The sequence below is a fragment of the Buteo buteo genome, chromosome 3 (genome assembly GCF_964188355.1).
Source record: "Buteo buteo chromosome 3, bButBut1.hap1.1, whole genome shotgun sequence".
Classification (NCBI taxonomy): domain Eukaryota; kingdom Metazoa; phylum Chordata; class Aves; order Accipitriformes; family Accipitridae; genus Buteo; species Buteo buteo.
Genome location: NC_134173.1, coordinates 52763575 through 52781066, shown reverse-complemented (window position 1 = coordinate 52781066; position 17492 = coordinate 52763575). Strand labels below are relative to the sequence as shown.

The 17492-nt window shown below is 48.8% G+C and overlaps 1 protein-coding gene across 1 annotated transcript; it reads left to right on the top strand.

The window, feature by feature from the left end:
• Positions 1-1154: 1154 nt before the first annotated feature.
• LOC142029181 (GSK-3-binding protein-like) lies at positions 1155-2375 on the top strand. The gene has a single exon (XM_075023620.1). The coding sequence runs from the start codon at positions 1644-1646 to the stop codon at positions 2241-2243; it is 600 nt and encodes a 199-aa protein (XP_074879721.1). The 5' UTR covers positions 1155-1643; the 3' UTR covers positions 2244-2375.
• The last annotated feature ends 15117 nt before the right edge of the window (positions 2376-17492 follow it).

Here is a 17492-nt window from a genome sequence, read left to right as displayed (position 1 = left end):
CATACGCACAGGGTCTGTTTTGCTGTTTCGTACAGCAAGTGAAAGTAGCTCAGGAAAACATGGACAAACAGACCTGTCCTCTCCTTTGCTAGCCACTTACTGATTAGTCAAGGGCACGGTGCTGACAGCAGTTACTCGCGCGAGCAACTTCCATTTTACTAGCAGTTCCCCAGCAGTGGCGACCGCATGCCCAGTTACATGAATGAGCGTGTTCCGGGCTATGACCCCAGAGTTTTGACATCCAGAAAACGTTCTTTAGGGCTCATTGTAGAAACTTCAGCACTAGCTTAAAGGACGTGGTGATGGGTTCAAGGGAGGGAATGGGACTGGGAGAGGGAGAGGCCGGACAGAGCCTCGGTCCGGGTGACGAAGTAAACCGCAGGCAGGTGGAAAACCCGAGAGAACGCCCGCACAGACTTGCTTCACGTCTGCTAATTCCAGCGGTGAAGAGTGAGACCCCGGAGGCATTTCTACGCCGAGGAACGAAACCCAGAATCAACGCGCTGCCGGGTGCGAGGCCACGGCAGGCGCACCGAGCAGGAGGAACGCGCTGAGCGGGCGGCGGCCCCGCCGCCTGCCGTCATCCCACAACCGGCCGCTGCGGCGTGAAGGCGGTGCGACCTCAGAACTGCATCTTGCGGGAAACCACCGTAACGGGGATCGCAACGTAGCGATCCACTCCTGCAGGCGCCGGCGCTTAGCGTCGGCACTCTCCTTCAGGAGAAGGCGAGCACCGCTGCCACGGTGACAGGGAGGCGCAGGAACGCGTACCGCTGCCGGCCCGCCGGTGCGGCGAGGCAGGCGCTTACAGAGGCGCCGGCACGCGCTCGTAGCCGGGGCCCGTCAGACTGTTAACGGTTTCCCGGGGCAGCGTCTGTCAGGCCGGCGGTACCGGCCGCGGGGGAGGCGGGCCGGGCGCCCGGAGGAAGCCCCTCGGGGCGGCGGGGGGGGGGGGGGAGGGGGCCGGGACGACGGCGGGCAGGCTTCCGCCCTTCGTTCTGCGCCCGGGCGCCGTCCGCCCTCCTCGGTGCCTCCCCCCCGCTCCTGCGGGCACTCGTCCCGAGGCGACAGGGCGGCGACGGGCCCTCCCCGCCCGGCGCGGCAACCGCGGGCCCCTCGGCACCCCCTTCCCGCGGAGCCGGGCCGGGCCGAGCCGCGCCTCCCCTCAGGCGGGCCGCCCGCCCCGCCCCCTCACACCCCTCCTGCCAATCACCCCGGCCCCGCCCCCGAGACCCGAGGTGCGGGGTTTGAAAGCGGGCCGGTCCACGCGGCGCGCAGACGGAGGGGGGGGAGAGGGAGCGGCGTGGCCGGCGGGCGCGGGGCGGCCTCGCCCGGCCGGCGGTCTCCGGCCGCGGGAGCCCCCCCCCGCGCCGGCGGGCGAGTCGCCCCCGCCCGCCGCGCGGGGCGTCGTCGCCGGGAGCGGGCGGCGGGCGGCCGGTGGCGGGGGCTTCCCCCCCCCCCCGCCCGGCGCAGTGGGAGGCGCCCGGGATCCCGCGTCACCCATTGTTTACAAACCAACCCCAGCGGGCCGAGCTCCAGCTTCAACCGCAGCCGCCGGAGCCGCGTGTGCTGGCGTGCGCGCGGGGCGGCGGGCGGCGGCCCCGGTCCCGCTGCCTCTGCGGCGCGGCAGGGCGCCGGCCGAGATGCCGTGCCGCCCGGGCGAGCGCTTCCTGCTGCTGGAGCGCTCGGTCGCCGTGGGGCAGGCGGGCTCCAAGGAGGTGGACGCGCTGGTGGCCAAGCTGGGCGAGGTGCTGCAGCTGAGCGCGCACCGGGCGCCGCCGCCGCCCCGCGCCCCCAAGCACCTGGGGCCGGGCAGCGCCCGCGACCGCGCCGCCCCCTACTCGCCGCGCTGCACCGGCGGCGGCCTGCTGGCGCCGCGGGGGCCGGCCCCGCCGCAAGCCCACCAGCAGCACGCCGAGCCCCCGCGGCCGGACAGGAGCGGCCACCAGCGGGTGACCAAGCAGCTGTGCGGCCGGGGCTGGCTGCGGAGCGCCGCCCGCCGGAGGAAGCAGCCGCCGCCGGGGCCGGGCGACGGGCCGGCGGAGGAGGAGGACCCCCACCGGCTCCTGCAGCAGCTCATCCTCTCCGGCAACCTCATCAAAGAAGCCGTCCGGCGGCTGCAGCTAGCGGCGGCGGCGGCGGCAGCGGCGGCGGCTTCCACGGCCTCCAGCGGCAGCGCCTCGGCGGGGAGCAGCGGCGCGGACGGCGAGGCGGCGGCGGCGGCGGTGCAGCCCCTGCAGTAGCCGGCGGGGGACGAGCGGCGGCGGCGGCCGGGGCAGAGGAGGAGCGCGGCTGGGGCGGCCGGTCGCGGCGGCGGGCCCCCCCGCCAAGCGGACTGCGGGAGCGCGGTGCTGGCTCCGCCGCGATGTAAGTCTCCCCCCGCGGCGGGGCGGCGGCGGCGGCGGTTCGTTCCCCCCCCCCCCATCCCGCTGCCGGGCGGGGACGGGCCGGGCGCGGCGGGGTCGGGGTCGGTGGGGGTGGGGCGGGTGTGCCCCCCGCCCAAGGTCACCCCCGGCGCGGCGCCGGTCCCCGCCGCCGCTCTCCAAGCGGCGGAGGCCGCGCACGCCGCCCGCCCCGAGTTGTTGTTGTTGTGCCCCCCCCCCTCCGCCTTCCCCGGGAGCTCCTCCTCCTCCTCCCCCCGCCGGGACAGCCCGGCCGGGGCCGCGGACCCCCCCGTCGCCGGTCCTCCGGCCGCCGCGGGGCTGCTCCGTCTCCCAGGAGCCATTTGCAATAATTGTCGCTGACCCCGGCGGGAGGTGTTTCCTTTCCCCTCCCGGGCTGGTTTGGGTTTTTCGTTTGTTTGTTTTTTATTATTATTATTATTTTAATGTTTATTATTATTTTTTTCCGGTTGTGACTGTATGAAGCAGTTTAAAAAAAAAATGTGAATATCAAAGCTGGAAGGCAGCTGGACTTCTAATTGTAAAGCCTGATGAGTGAATGGAGCCTGAGACGCATTGTTCACATAGGTAGCCGAAACAAGTTTTTTCTACCAAAAAGAAAAAAAAAAAACAAACCTGAATCCACCCTTCCCCGACAAACTCAATGGCTCGAATACGAGATGCAGCTGTTGATTTTAAATATATGCACTTCGTACCGGAGTGTTTGAAATGTGTTCCTGATTTACAGGACTTACTGTCTTAATTAACCTGTCTGTATTGAATAAACGTGGTCTTGTTTTTATTTTTGGGTCTGTGTCTCATTGTTAAGGGGAAGTGAATTTTGGTTCATGAAAACAAAACTATGTGGATGATGCTCCAGTAGGCACGTTCCCCTTGATCTTCTTTCAGTTGCGAGATCTCCATTTTGCAGACAAAAAAAAAAAAAATCCCCACAACAATCCGCATAGTCTGATGCAGTGGGACACCGGTTATTAATGCACGGAGATGCAACTGAGCCCCTTTGTTTGCCAGCAGCGTTCATTCGTAAGCTGTGAGACGCCCCTTCGAGCAGCCGAGAATGTGGCTGTTGGAATTTAGAAGTCAAATCATACTGAAACCAAAATTGGGTATCTTGTAATGGGGAAGGAACAGAGCCTGTGTTGGTTACTTGTTTGGGTTTTTTTTCTTTTTCCAGGGTGGGGGGGAGGGCAGGAAAAAGACTCTAGAGAGGGGGGGAGAGAGGTCTAGGCAGCAATTTTTTGAAAAAAAAAAATCTTTAAAGCTTAGAATTTGATGTTGGTGATGATTAAGTTCCAATACCTATTCTGAATAGCTTCCTTGGTAAAATCCTACATTCGGCTTTTAGGAGTCAAAGAATGAGCTTCAAGATCAGAACTGAGCACATCAGACAGACTGGAGCATAACAATCTCCCAACCCCCACTCAATTTGAGGTAAAAGCTGCTCCTTTGAAGAAGGTAGCAATCCCACATGAAAGAAAATGGAAGATGTTTGCCTTTGTCCAAGAGAGCAATTTGAGCAGCTACGTTTACTTGTGTGATTAGTTCTTTCAGGAATACATTAAATCCACAAAATACTTTAGATTTCTTCTCTGCTACCAGCTACTGATAGAAACTGATGCTGAAGGTTTTTATAATGTCTCACTGAATTCCTCATGTGTTAGCGATGTCCTCAGTGTGTGATGTTATTATTAGCTTTATCTTGATTATAAGTAGAATGCAGTTTTTCCATATCAAAGCATGTAAAATGCAAAGGAATAAGTTCAATGCATTTTTAGAACCTCCTTAATTGCTAACATCTGAAGTCCTTTTTCCCATGCTGCTTTTGTGGCGTTTTGCACAACTTGGATTCGGATCTGCCATTAGTTCTTACCCTCTAATACAATAATGTAAGGTGTAGGTTGTCCTTACTTCAGAGGAATTTTTACTTGAAATTTTGTTGTTTCTTTCTTAATCGAGGGGAAAAAAAGTTCAATTTCAAAAGAAATCTTAGCTTCAAATATAACCACTAGCCAACAACTAAAAAACTAGTTGTTCTCGTATTTGTCCTTTAGATGCTCAGGCAGATAGGTATTTGCTGTGTCGACGCTGAATTTGACCCCTAGGATGAGTAGTTTAATTACTAGAAGAGCTGGAGGAAACAGACTGAAAACCGAGCATAACCGACAGAGCCTGAGTTGTTACACAACTACGGTTAAAAGTATACGTGTGGCTGTCAGCTGAAATTCTGAAAGCTGGCATGGTTGACTTTAATATTTTGCCACTGATAATTATGCATCAATTCTGCATCCCCCTTCCCCCCTCCCCAAATCCTAGCCTCTGTATACTAATGAGAACAGCTAACTTTACAAGTGTCCTTTGTAGTCATTGAAAGCCTCGAGACATTCCTTTTAAGGATTTTACTGGAATAACACTTTTCAATAAACTGGCAGTTGAAGTAAGGCTTAGAAAAGATGCTAATAAATTTCGCAGTGACTGGCTGGTTTTTAAGCTTCCTAAATTACTTCTAAAATAGCTTTTACTTTCTCCTTTGTGTGAGGCTGGGAGATGTATATATGAAAAGGGTTATAGTGAGCTAAGTGTTATGTAGAGTGTGATGATTTGGTAAAAGGATTTTTGGCACTTGTTTCGGATAACTTGCATAACTCACCGATGCGTCTTCATGACTCCTAACGTGAACATCCTAAGCTCATGCCAGTAACCTTTATCATCACATCTTCCTTATAAGTATTCAAAATTATGTTCTTCAAAATAGAGCACATGTCACTTCTTCATAAGGCAACGGACCAAACGTGGCTTATTTTGGTTTTGGAAGCCAAGTTTTACAAGATGTTGGACCAATTGAAATACTGCCAGAAGGTTTCCATTGATTCATTGCAAATTCTCTTTTTTAAATATTGCCTTGTGCTACGCTATGCAGGCATACAAACAGAAAGGAACTTTGATATAAAAGTCACCATCTACTTTGTTTCCCAAATGGGATAAAAAATGTTGAACAGTGATGTAAACATTTTTGCAAGCTTTAAATGTCTGTGTTAGAGAGGTAGGGTTTCTTTAATACATTTAGCCTATGCTGGTATTCAGATACTAGTTGTTCGTTTCTAGAGAAGCAAAAAGCAAATTCAGGTACATGCTACATTTTGTCTTCATGGTATGCTTGGACTATCTTCATTTGTAAGTGAAAATATAGTTTACTTCAGCTTTAGATTTGGAATAAAATTATGTTTTCATAATAGGCATCTAGCTAGATTTTATCTTTTTTTTTTTTTCATCTTGTGGGGAAAAAAATTGTTCAGAACAAGATTTTGCAGTGGATCACGTGAACTGTAGGATCAAAAATAAGCCATTCAGATATTTGTAACAAGTGATATTGCAATGCATTGGGGAAGGAGTTTATTTTCATTATATTTTCGAGGGGCTATATTTTGGGGGTAAACTTGATTTTAAATAATTTTGTAAACAAATGCACAAAAGACTCACAATCTCATCTTTCAATGCACTTCTCCGTGGTGTTGCATTAGCACGGCACAAGGCTGCCACAGGTTTTTCATTTGCAGTCTACGTTGCAGCATAACTCTTCCTGAGTTTTCTCTGTATGACTGAACAAGTGTTTTCCTGAACCCTTGCCCAAAACTCAGCTTCACACCCTTGTTGTATCTTGCTATTTCTACTCTCGCATTCCCTGAGCTCTTGAAAGTAACTCAGTTCAGCTAGAAGTCTGGCAGGTAGAATGATTTTGGTCTGCTACTCCCCTTGTGTCTCCTGTCTCCCTTTTAGCTTACTGTTGTGTATTGCACCAACACTTAGAGACCCCTGTAAAAATTATGTTGGTATAGTACTTGGCATAGTAAACTCAGTAGGAAAGTAGGGACTCTGCCCTAAGTCCTTAAAACCAGGTTTTAAAGAAAATAGCAAGTGCATTTCATGGAAGGCATAAGGGAGAAGAAGGATGTAGGCTGGCTAAGGCACAACCTAAGTTCTGGCCAGCCAGAGCCAGTCCCAGTGTCAGCGGCATCTCCATGTCAAGAGCATCCCTCATTCCTTCCTAGTCCCTGGCCCCACGATTTTCCTCTCCTCACCCTTCATTTCCCCCCCTTACCCAGGCCATTATTTTTAGCTTGTGGTTGTAATCTTTTACATGTCTTTTGTCCATGTCATATTGCTCTTCCCAAATATTAAGTAGCTTTGTTCTCCTCAGCTGCTTTTTGGTAGGGACTTTTGACTTGCTTGTTCATTTGGCTCCAAATATTGTAGTTCAGTCACTCCTTGGTAGCCAAGATCTGTTTTACTACTTATAAACATTGCAGTGTATGAGTTGGAGGGCAAGTTACAACTGTTGTAGTTTAACCCCAGCCAGCAACCAAGCACCACACAGCCGCTCACCCCCTCCCCCAGTGGGATGGGGGAGAGAATCAGAAGGAAAAAAGTAAAACTCTTGGCTTGAGGTAAGAACAGTTTAACAGGACAGAAAGGAAGAAACTAATAATGATAACAATAACAAAATGACAATACTAATAAGAGGATTGGAATGTACAAAACAAGTGATCCACAATGCAATTGCTCACCACTCACTGACCGATGCCCAGTTAGTTCCCGAGCAGTGATACCCTGCAGGCCAACTCCCCCCAGTTTATATACTGGGCATGACGTCCCATGGTATGGAATACCCCTCTGGCCAGTTTGGGTCAGCTGCCCTGGCTGTGTCCCCTCCCAGCTTCTTGTGCCCCTCCAGCCTTCTTGCTGGCTGGGCATGAGAAGATGAAAAATCCTTGACTTTAGACTAAACGCTACTTAGCAACAACTGAAAACATCGGTGTGTTATCAGCATTCTTCTCATCCTAAATCCAAGACATAACATTATACCAGCCAGTAGAAAGAAAATTAGCTCTATCCCAGCCAAAACCAGGACAACAACTATCTTTCATCTTCAGTTTGTACAACATGGGGCAGAAATCAGAGGTGAAATCCTAGCTGCAATGAAATGAACAGATGAAGTTAACAGAAGAATTCCTCTCAACTTCTATGGGAATTTCCTCCTGTGTTTTTTTTTAGAAGTAGCTGGAAAACATCACTTAAAGTGCTATGATAACTGTATAAATCCCTTTGCAGCAACACAAAAATGACATCGGCAAACTCATTTCCTGAGTCAATGAGGTTGGTTCTCTTTTTCTCTTCCAAAAATGATGCTTTAGCTGTGTGACTCACCTTGACCACCTTTGCCAGAGCTGCAGAACTGCCATTCTTCATTTTCTATGGCAAAAGGCAGCTGCTAGAGAAGAAAGAATTGGTGCCCTTAAAAAGAGGAAGGCTGCAGTGTGCCCAGGCCGTGCTAGTAGACACTGTAGACTCCACAACAGAGGAAGATACAGGAAATCAGGCACCATAAATTCAGAGGCGTGCAGCATTAGCTGTTCCTTATGCAATATCCTGTATCTAAATTGTATTATTTTTGCTTCCCATAATCTAATCTGGTGGTGTTTGGTAGAGTAATACAGCCAGCTAAGGGTGCTCTTCGTTGCTGTAGGCACTAGGACATCAGCAATCAAAAGAAACTGTAAAAACACCTTGTCTCTGTGTCCCCCTGGTAATCACTCACTTGGCAGGACTTTCCTGAAGAGGTGCTAAAGAAAGGCTGTAAGCTCCTGAGCTGTATGAAGAAGTTTAATACGTTCAATTCCAACCCCAAGTACAGGTTTTATAGCAGCAACAATTGTAAAGCTAGGGAAAAAAAAATCCTGCTGGAGCTTTTATGCTTGGAAGCCAAGCGGTAAGTTAGAAAGTAAATAGACCTGCTTTCATTTTTCCTCCCATGTAGGTACTGTCAGTCCTCATCCGAGGAACTTTGCTGCTCCCCGGCACGCTATGGGGCTTGTGCCGTCAGCTGCCCCTCAGAGTGTGGTCTCAATTGATTGTACAGTCCAGAGAGGTTGTAGTCTTCCAGCTCAATGGGATCACCTTTAGGAGCAGCACTGAATTAAAGAAATACATTTTTCATTCGGTGGTACATGATGAAACAGCACCAGGATGAAAAAGATTTAATTAGAGGAAATGGATCCTGGCTGGCTTAATACTAAATATTTGCTGCTCTAAGCAGTTTACCACAAGAGGTCTGGGCTTATTCTACCTGTATCACAACAATTGTCCTAGTTCCAAGGCTTAAATCTAAAGAAGCATGGGTTCTAAGTTAAGGTGCAAATTCAGGTTATTAGTGTTCTTAAATCCATGTTGCGATGCCTTTTCATTTTTACAAGACTAGTAGTTTTCTACAGGAAACCAAGCAGTGCTGAAGCAGGTGACTGGATGTGTGTACGTACATCCCCAGCTTCTCCTGAAAGATGGAAAATGAGGGGGTATCTAATCCTCTCCTCTTGTTGGCAGGCAGCATTGGCAGTTGCAATTCTGGCAATACCTAGCTGTCAGTCAGCGCACAGGTATGCCCCACCGATGTGATATCTCATCTGTACATCATTTTGGAAGGTAAAAAAGCAGATACTTATATTTTTCATCTTGCTGCTCCTCTCTTCTGTTAGCTTCCACCAGGCTGCTTTGACAGCTGCTTTCCTCCAAAGCCTCCAATACAAACTTCTCGACTGCTTTCAGCAATGTCCTCAACAGCGGCTGGATCCTGGGTCACAGGACACGGAAATCTTATTCCCATAAAAAAGGACTATGTCAGCCTGGAGTGTGCCAGACTGGTAGCAGAAAGGAAATAAGAGACAGAAGTTCCCACCTCTGCATCTGTATAGATCTGTTCTTCTCCCCCGTTTTTTTTTCCTTTTAAGAGAGGCAACAGATGTCAAGCACCTCTGAAAGTCAAATTGCCTACCTCAGTAGGGATCTGGGAGTGATCCGCAGCCCCATTTTTCACTTTTCCCATTATTTTGCTGGAGACCCTTTCACAGCACATTTCGTTTGTGTTGACCCTGTTCTCCTGCGGTAAGGCAGAGATGTTCCGGGGCTAAAAAGCAAACCTGCATAGCATGGGTGCTGTGTAGGTGCACACACAAGCATGGGGTCAAATGTGAGTTGCTGAAACAGTAGTGCACAGGATCAAATGTTTTATTGACACTGAGAATAAAAGCTAGTCCTACACAAAGGACATGTGCTATTAATTAGCTTTAAAATTAAATTTTTAGGAAAAAATTTAGTATACAGCAAAAATTATGGAAGAATACCATTGTGCTTTTTGTCTCATTGTCAAAGTTAAGGCAAATGTATTTTTAGTGCAGTACTGCATATGTCCTGTGCGTGCATTGCCTTGATAGCTGCTCCTGAACAGGTCTTATCTTAGTAAAAGCAGATCAGACCCTATCAGAACTACCAAATTATTGTAAGAAATAGAATTTCAAATGGGTTTTGGTTCACCTGCTTCCTCCTAAACAAAACAAAAATTCTTATTGTCAGGTATATATTTATGCTGAATAACTCTTTCAAGGACGTCTTCATGCAGGAGTGACTTAAAGTTTGCAGCCAGCACAATACAGATCTGCCTTATGATCATAATGGCTTTAACTTCTCTATTATTAAAAGTCTCAAGTCTTTTGGCTTCAGTATTTTTAAATGTGGTTGCAATGTTTTTCTCATTCACAAGAGTGGAGATTTTTCTCATATCTTCTAAAGTCAGAAAAGTTTTCCTTCAGGGTTAGGAGATTAAAAAAAAGAAAAGAATAATTCAGCTCAAAATCTAATTGTGAAAAATATTTAACGGTTTCAGATTGTATTTGCTTGGGGAAATAATACTACAAACTGATCTTCAACTTTAAGTACAACAAGCACAGATACCTAGAAGTTGAAATTGTGTTATCCAGGAGGCACTACCTTTAAGTCCATAAACTTCAGAAAGTTTTAAATTGGAGAGGGGAAGTTAACTTGAATGTTAAAACTAGATAAAAAGAGCAAAGATTTTCAGTGGGTGATTTCAACTTCGCAAGTAGTGCAGTCCAATTTATTTGAACTCCTGTGACTCAGCAGAGGAGATGAATGGATTGACACCAAAGGTGACCTGTCATAAATGACAGACCCACATAATTAAATCTTAAAACTCTAGGGATTGTCATACTGGGTAAGAAAGACCTGAGCTCTAGGTAGCTCAGTATCTTGGATGCTGGTCAGCTGCTTCCTACCCGCTGCTCCATGGTGGAAGAGCCCCAGCAGTTCTTATCCTGGTGTCTGGCAGTTTGGCTCCCTCTCGGTTATGTACCTTACTATCCCTTCCATACTGCTGGGTTCTGGAGCTTTAGCCACGGTTACAGTTGATTTTCTTGATAGCTGTGCATGATGGTATGGGTGGTCCAGCACTTTCAGAGCCAGGGGACCTGACCTGCTGTGGTCAGTTGGCCCGTGTATGCTTGGATGCAAAGCTGGCTTCTGCAGAGAGCGGTGGTCGAGGTGGTCAGGGGAGCAAGGTTCCCTCTGTGAGAAGCAGAGAGCCTGGCCAGCCTGTCAGACACGCCTGGTGGCTGCCTTGGCTGCTGGGTGTAAAGCTGAGGGCTGGCGATGAAACAGCAGGAATGGATGTTGCCTGCGGAAGCTGCCTCCAGAGACGGGTGTGGGACTGGAAGTCGGGGTTCATAAGAAGAGACTCCTCAGGAAATGTTGGAGCTGACCACGAAGTGAAGCAGAAGATGAGCAAGAGAAAACACTCCCCAAAGAGGTGAGATTTGAACCAACACAAGGATTTGAAGAACTCCGGGGAAAAAGTGGTTTCAGACACTCTAGCCCAAAGGACCGGCACTGAAACCCAGAAGTGTGCATAAGCCTCAATTCCTTTTACTAACTAACTCCTGGAGAGGGCAATTACTAAAGCTCTGAGAGCAGATTATGGAGCCCCAACATGAGAGGGAAGACTGGTAGAGACCCACCTGGAGAACTGTAGGTAGAAACAAGCTTCCTGATGAGGAAAAACAGTAGCACAGCAGAGAAAACTAAGACAGACTCAAGCAGCTTCCCCTGACTGTCTGGCATGTGGGCAGCACTGACCCAGCTCTTCCTTCTGTTCTGGTGCACTCTTGGCATCAGCACCTGCCTTGGTCTCGCTGGGTGTCGGGGTTGAACCCCAGCCAGCAGCTAAGCACCACGCAGCCACTCTATCACTCCCCCCCTCAGCTGGACAGGGGAGAGAAAATATAACAAAGGGCTCGTGGGTCGAGATAAGGACAGGGAGAGATCACTCACCAGTTAGTGTCACAGGCAAAAAACAGACTTAACTTGGGGAAATTAATTTAATTTATTACCAATCAAATCAGAGTAGGGTAATGAGAAATAAAACCAAATCTTAAAAGACATTCCCCCCACCCCTCCCTTCTTCATGGACTTAACTTTATTCCCAAATTCTCTACCTCCTCCCCTGCAACGGTGCAGGGGGATGGGGAATGAGGGTTGGGGTCAGTTTGTCACACATTGTCTCTGCTGCTCCTTCCTCCTCAGGGGCAGGACTTCTCACTCTTCCCCTGCTCCACCATGGGGTACCTCCCACAGGACACAGTCCTCCACGAACTTCTCCAATGTGGGTCCTTCCCACGGGCTGCAGTTCTTCACGAACTGCTCCAGCGTGGGTCCCTTCCATGGGCTGCAGTCCTTCAGGCACAGACTGCTCCAGTGTGGGTCCCTTCCATGGGGTCACAAGTCCTGCCAGAAAACCTGCTCCAGCGTTGGCTCTCCATGGGTCCACAGGTCCTGCCTGGAGCCTGCTCCAGCACAGGCTTCCCACGGGGTCACAGCCTCCTTCGGGCACCCACCTGCTCTGGCGTGGGGTCCTCCCCAGGCTGCAGGTGGATATCTGCTCCACCGTGGACCTCCCTGGGCTGCAGGGGGACAGCCTGCCTCACCACGGTCTTCACCACGGCTGCAGGGGAATCTCTGCTCCAGTGCCTGGAGCATCTCCTCCCCCTCCTTCTTCACTGACCTGGGGGTCTGCAGGGTTGTTTCTCTCACATATTCTCACTCCTCTCTTAGGCTGCAGTTGCTGTTGTGCAGGAACTTTTTTTTCCCTTCTTAAATATGTTATCCCACAGGCACTACCACCATCGCTGATGGCCAGCAGCGGGTCCGTCTTAGATCCAGATGGTATTGGCTCTGTCGGACACAGGGGAAGCTTCTAGCAGCTTCTCACAGAAGCCACCCCTGTACCACCCCTGTACCAAACCTTGCCATGCAAAGCCAATACACTGGGATTTTGCCTTTTTCCTATCACTGATTGCCTCCAGCACTGTGTGTTTGCACTGGTAGGACAGACATAATTTGGGGGCTTGACCATATTTTTTTCTGCATTGGTACTCCTCAACACCCCAGCACTTGAGATCTGAATCTTTTGTCTAATGCTGCACATAGAAGCCTCAGCCTCCTCCATCTGCCCTTGAGAGAAGGGGAAATATAGCACTGCCCAAGTCTTATTTCCATAGTTGTGGCTATAAGACAGAACCTGCCTGGTTGTTGGCTCCTTGGTTATTGCAAAGCTCGTGATTTTGAAAGCAGTGAAGTTGTAGCAGTTACACCTTACTCCACCTTTTTTGTGTTTAAGTAAGTTAGTTGCTGCTGCGCTTTAACCCTTATCACAGTGAGCAAAATTAAGTACAAATGGTGTCTATTATTGTCTTGCATTTCTTCTGACTGCAAGTTTAGCAATGATGACAAAACCTTTGTCAATACCAAAAACCTCAGCACTTACGTTGTCAGCATGGGCTACCTTTGCAGTTCTACACGTCGTACTGAGAGTCTCACGGCTGAGATTCGTGGCCCTGGGTGATCCTGGCATCAACAGCTTCCCTTGAATAACTGCTGTTACTCACTTATTAACACTCTCACTGTGTTTGATGATGTTTCTGAGGCACATCCTTATGTCCTAGATATAAGGACAAACCTCTTGCCCATGAGGACAGTCAGGCATTGGAACGGGTTGCCCAGAGGTTGCAGTCTCCATCCTTGGCATTTTTTAAGATCAGACTGGATAAAAGGCTGAGCAACGTGGTCTAACCTCAGAGTTGTCCCTGCTTTGGACAGACAGTTGGGATAGACACCTCTTGAGATCCTTCTGACCGAATGATCCTACAATCCTACAAAGTTGGCCCATCCACTTGCAACAAAATATTCTGTTCTAATGCAGCGCGTGGATTTCACCCAGTGCAGCTAGGAATAAGGACTACGGGCTACATGAATGTAATTACAAGTGTGTAATTTCAAGACTTTTTCCTGCTGTAGTTTCATTCACCCTGATTCACCCTGAGTATTACTCTCATTTAGGGTTCTATTGTTGACAAGACCATTCTCCTCGGTTTCTTCTAGATCTAGATTCTGCCCCATCTCACTGAGATCTGTGAGGGCTCAAAAGCAGTAACAGCCTTTCCCCAGCCACCAGTTGCTCGTCTACAACAGGGAGGACATCTGCTGCTCAGCTGATACTGCTCAGGCAGACACGTGTACCTTTTCCTCCAGCACGGAGAAAGGCAGACAGAAAGAACCAGATGTCATCCTTGTGGTTCAGGCATTCTTACTTTCCCCCCACAGCTCACATCTGGATCATCCATTGTTATCTTTGGACTCGAGAGGGAACAAACCAGTGCAATGTTAATGTGAGCCCAAGGGTAAGGGTTCTTCCTAAGAGAGCAAGAAAAAAAGCCCTTTCCCAGATTTGACAGGCCCCACCTTTTGTGCTCTTAGTATTGTGTTCATAATGGCAGTTCTTGTCTGAGCAAACCTGGTGCCTTGGGACTCGACAAGAGCTGACAACACCCTCCTTATCAGGAAGCAGTTTGCTGTGAACCAGTGACTTCTCAGAAAATGTTCTAGTCCAGTGCCCATGGTGGGGGTTTCAGATCACTGTGCCCGGACAACAAAAAAACCCCAATTTTGATTGTTCAAACTGAAAATTGAATTTGACGTCAGGTTTCTGTTTGCTACAGAATTAAATTCACGTCCTTTGCTTCAGATAAGGCACAAGCCTGAGACCTCCTCTCAGATATGCCTGTGTGCTCCATACGTGTCTGGTCTCCAGTGCATACTACCCTATTCTGCTTTTAGCAAGGGCATTAGGAAATTCAGATGAGAGCCCACATGTATGATCTTAACAGGGCAGGGCCAGCCCTGGCAGCTCAGCTATCCAGATCTCCCAAAGGTCTCAGTTTAATCTTCAGTAGCGTGGGCAAGTTGTTCAGTCTTTCTGAAGGAGAGCATCTCTAAACCTCACCTGGAATATTGGTTGGGTGGCTTCCACAGGGACAGCCTCTTCGAAGTCAAACAAAACACCCCCAAGCCCCAAATTATACAAGATCAATTATTAAAAAAAAGGGGGGGGGGGGAGTTTTCTACAGTGGCAGAACACTATGGGATTTCTTAACAGAGTCAGACATTTGTAACAGGGGCACGTACGCTCCAAGAGCAGCGCATATATGGCCAACACATCTCAAAAAGCCAACTCTGAGGAACTAACCGTTCTTTCCTAATTAAATATCAAAAATGGGAAATGATGGATGGTTTAATCAGGCCCCTTTACATAATTTACTCCGGGATAGAAGATCATTCACAGTTTTTTTTTTCAAATCTCGGCACAAGGGCTTTTCTTGATCCTTACTGCTTCTCTCTCTTATCTGAAAAGCCATTATTTTCCCCATTGCTCTCTGTGGGAGGCATGACCGGCACCTCACGCGGCAGCGCAGGCAGGGAGCACTACTGCCTGCTATGAACCACTGCAGTCCTCGCCGTTGTCTCCATCCCTGCCTTTCAGAAACTTGAAGAGCTTGTTTGGTTTTTGAACAAAAGTGCCGAACTGTCTCCTGTAATGCCCTATTATGCTACCCGGCTGTAATGTACTGCTTTTGATTTTTGCTTGGCTGGTTTGCTAGCAAACTCCGTTTGCATGTATATGTACTGCACTGGCATGCCAAGAGGCGAGCAGAGATATGTCTATCCGGCTACGTGTTTGGCAAAAACAAACCGATCCTTTTATCACCAAATGAGATGTCATAATAGCCACCCTCTGGCCTCTCCCTCAGCAAAATTAGGCAGTAAAAAAAAAGGCAGGTCTCCAGCCTGTCCTGTTAGAGTTAATGAGAAAAACCCAGTCAAAGTCAGCGGTGCAGGGGCCTTAACCTTTCTTAAATTGGCGGCACTATTTGCATTGCTGACGGTGTGGTGAGTCAGCATGGATGGGTTGAGTTGGTCGGTGGTTAGCAAGCACTCCACGACTTGGCACTGATACCAGCTGCCGTTATGTCATTGCTGGGGATGTATTAACACCTTGCCTAATCTGTGTGCTTTCTTGGGGGGGTTATCCTTGCACCTCCCTCAAGTGTGAAATAGAGGGAGAGCGCTGACAAACTCAATCTTTGAGTGCAGAGATTCAGGATCTGTGCCAGCAGCTCATGTCAGCTTTGAGCCTCCGTTTTCTCGTGTTGCGGGGCTGTGACAGTGCAGACGGGCGCTTCCCATTAGATACTCACAGACACCAAAAATAGACAGTCCATTACTATAGCACATTAGCTGACAGTAATGATAGGGCTCTGCTTACTAGTTCAGTTACATACTGGCAATCTGGCCGCTTTGCATGCTTTATTTATCAGGTATTAATTGCAACTTCCACTTATCACCCTCACCCTAAATTGCTGCATTGTCGGTTGCAGCGATCAGACATTTACTTATTTTTGCTTTTGTTATTAGCATCAGAAAACTCAATTACAGGCAAGCAGGCATGCATACACAAACACACAGTAGTAGGTTCGTGCTGATGTTTTTAAAGATACACATCTGCTGATACTAAAAATAGGTCCTTGTCAGCAGCTTGGTAATTTTAGGCTCAATGAGAATTCATCCCCATGGTAACTGTACAGTTGTTGAATCATTTATTATTTGAGCTTCAAAATCACAACAGTGCCGGAAATTTTCATCCTCTGAACATTTTTAAGGACCTTTTGCAGCGTTGCAGTACTCCTTGCTCCACACCATCAATATTTATCAAGCAAACAGAGCTAACCCTTGAACTGACTACCTGCTTCTCCTTGGCTGTATCGGGACTGCGATACTTGATAGCAGGATGGCAGTTTAAATAGGTTTCACTTTTGTGATAACAGCAGTCCCACTGGTGTGGCTGTTTGGCTGGCGTTGGTAAGCATCAAGCCCTGCAAACTCCCGATTGGCAAAATGAAACTTTGAAGTGTGGACCTAAGCCTTGGTCTTTGTCTTGAGAGCCAGAAAACAGGATATTTCAGGTCTCTCTGTTGCAAGAGGTTTTGCAGATAAGGGGCTGGTACTTTTTAACCACTTAGATAGATGCGGTTGACTCCAAGCTGGTGGGGGGACACACTGCCTGGCTTCGTGGAGATAAAAGCTGTTCGTACTTTCCCTTGCTTACAGATAATGCTCATTAGCCATCTTGTGCTAAAACCAAGAGAAGTCAGACGATTTGGCTAGCAAAGCATAAGGTGAAGCTCAGGTCCCCTGAGCCCAGGGGTTGCTCAGACTCCGCTCCCATAGAGCCTCAGAGAGTGGGACTGGGGGAAGCTCTGCAGGATGGGGGGCTGTGACCACCACCAGGCTTGAAACAACAGAAGTAACTCAGCAGCAGAAACGCTTCCATAGCACACAAATTGCATTGAAATGGTGTGCCTGAGACTGATTTCGGGATGGATTAAATCACAGGCGTCAACTACCTCACCAGCTGCCCGCATGATTTTTGTCGCACTGTTGCTGGCCATTAGATTTACTAAAGTGCGCAATACGGAGGGCTGTTACATTTCAGGTAGAAGAGGTTCAGTCCCTTTTGGTCTGACAAACTGGGATCTGAAAGACTGACCCAGAAACACAGATGCTATTCCCAGGTGCCAGCAGTTGTAAAGTGATACGCTTAACAGAGCTGATTCCTCCTAGGTTAAACATTATAGCTATTATATACTGTCATGACTGATGCCATATTTTTAGCTCAAATGCACTTTCATTGTGTGAGTTTTTAAGAAGCTCTTGGACAAGGTAATCTGCAAGGAGCTTTTAAATTGCCTTTCGTCTTATTAGTTCAGTTGAGTTGAACACAGTGAAATAAGGATGTGCAAGTGCCTCATACAGCCACCGTGCAGCTGCCTTCCACCCTAAGCAGCTTTCTGTAAATCT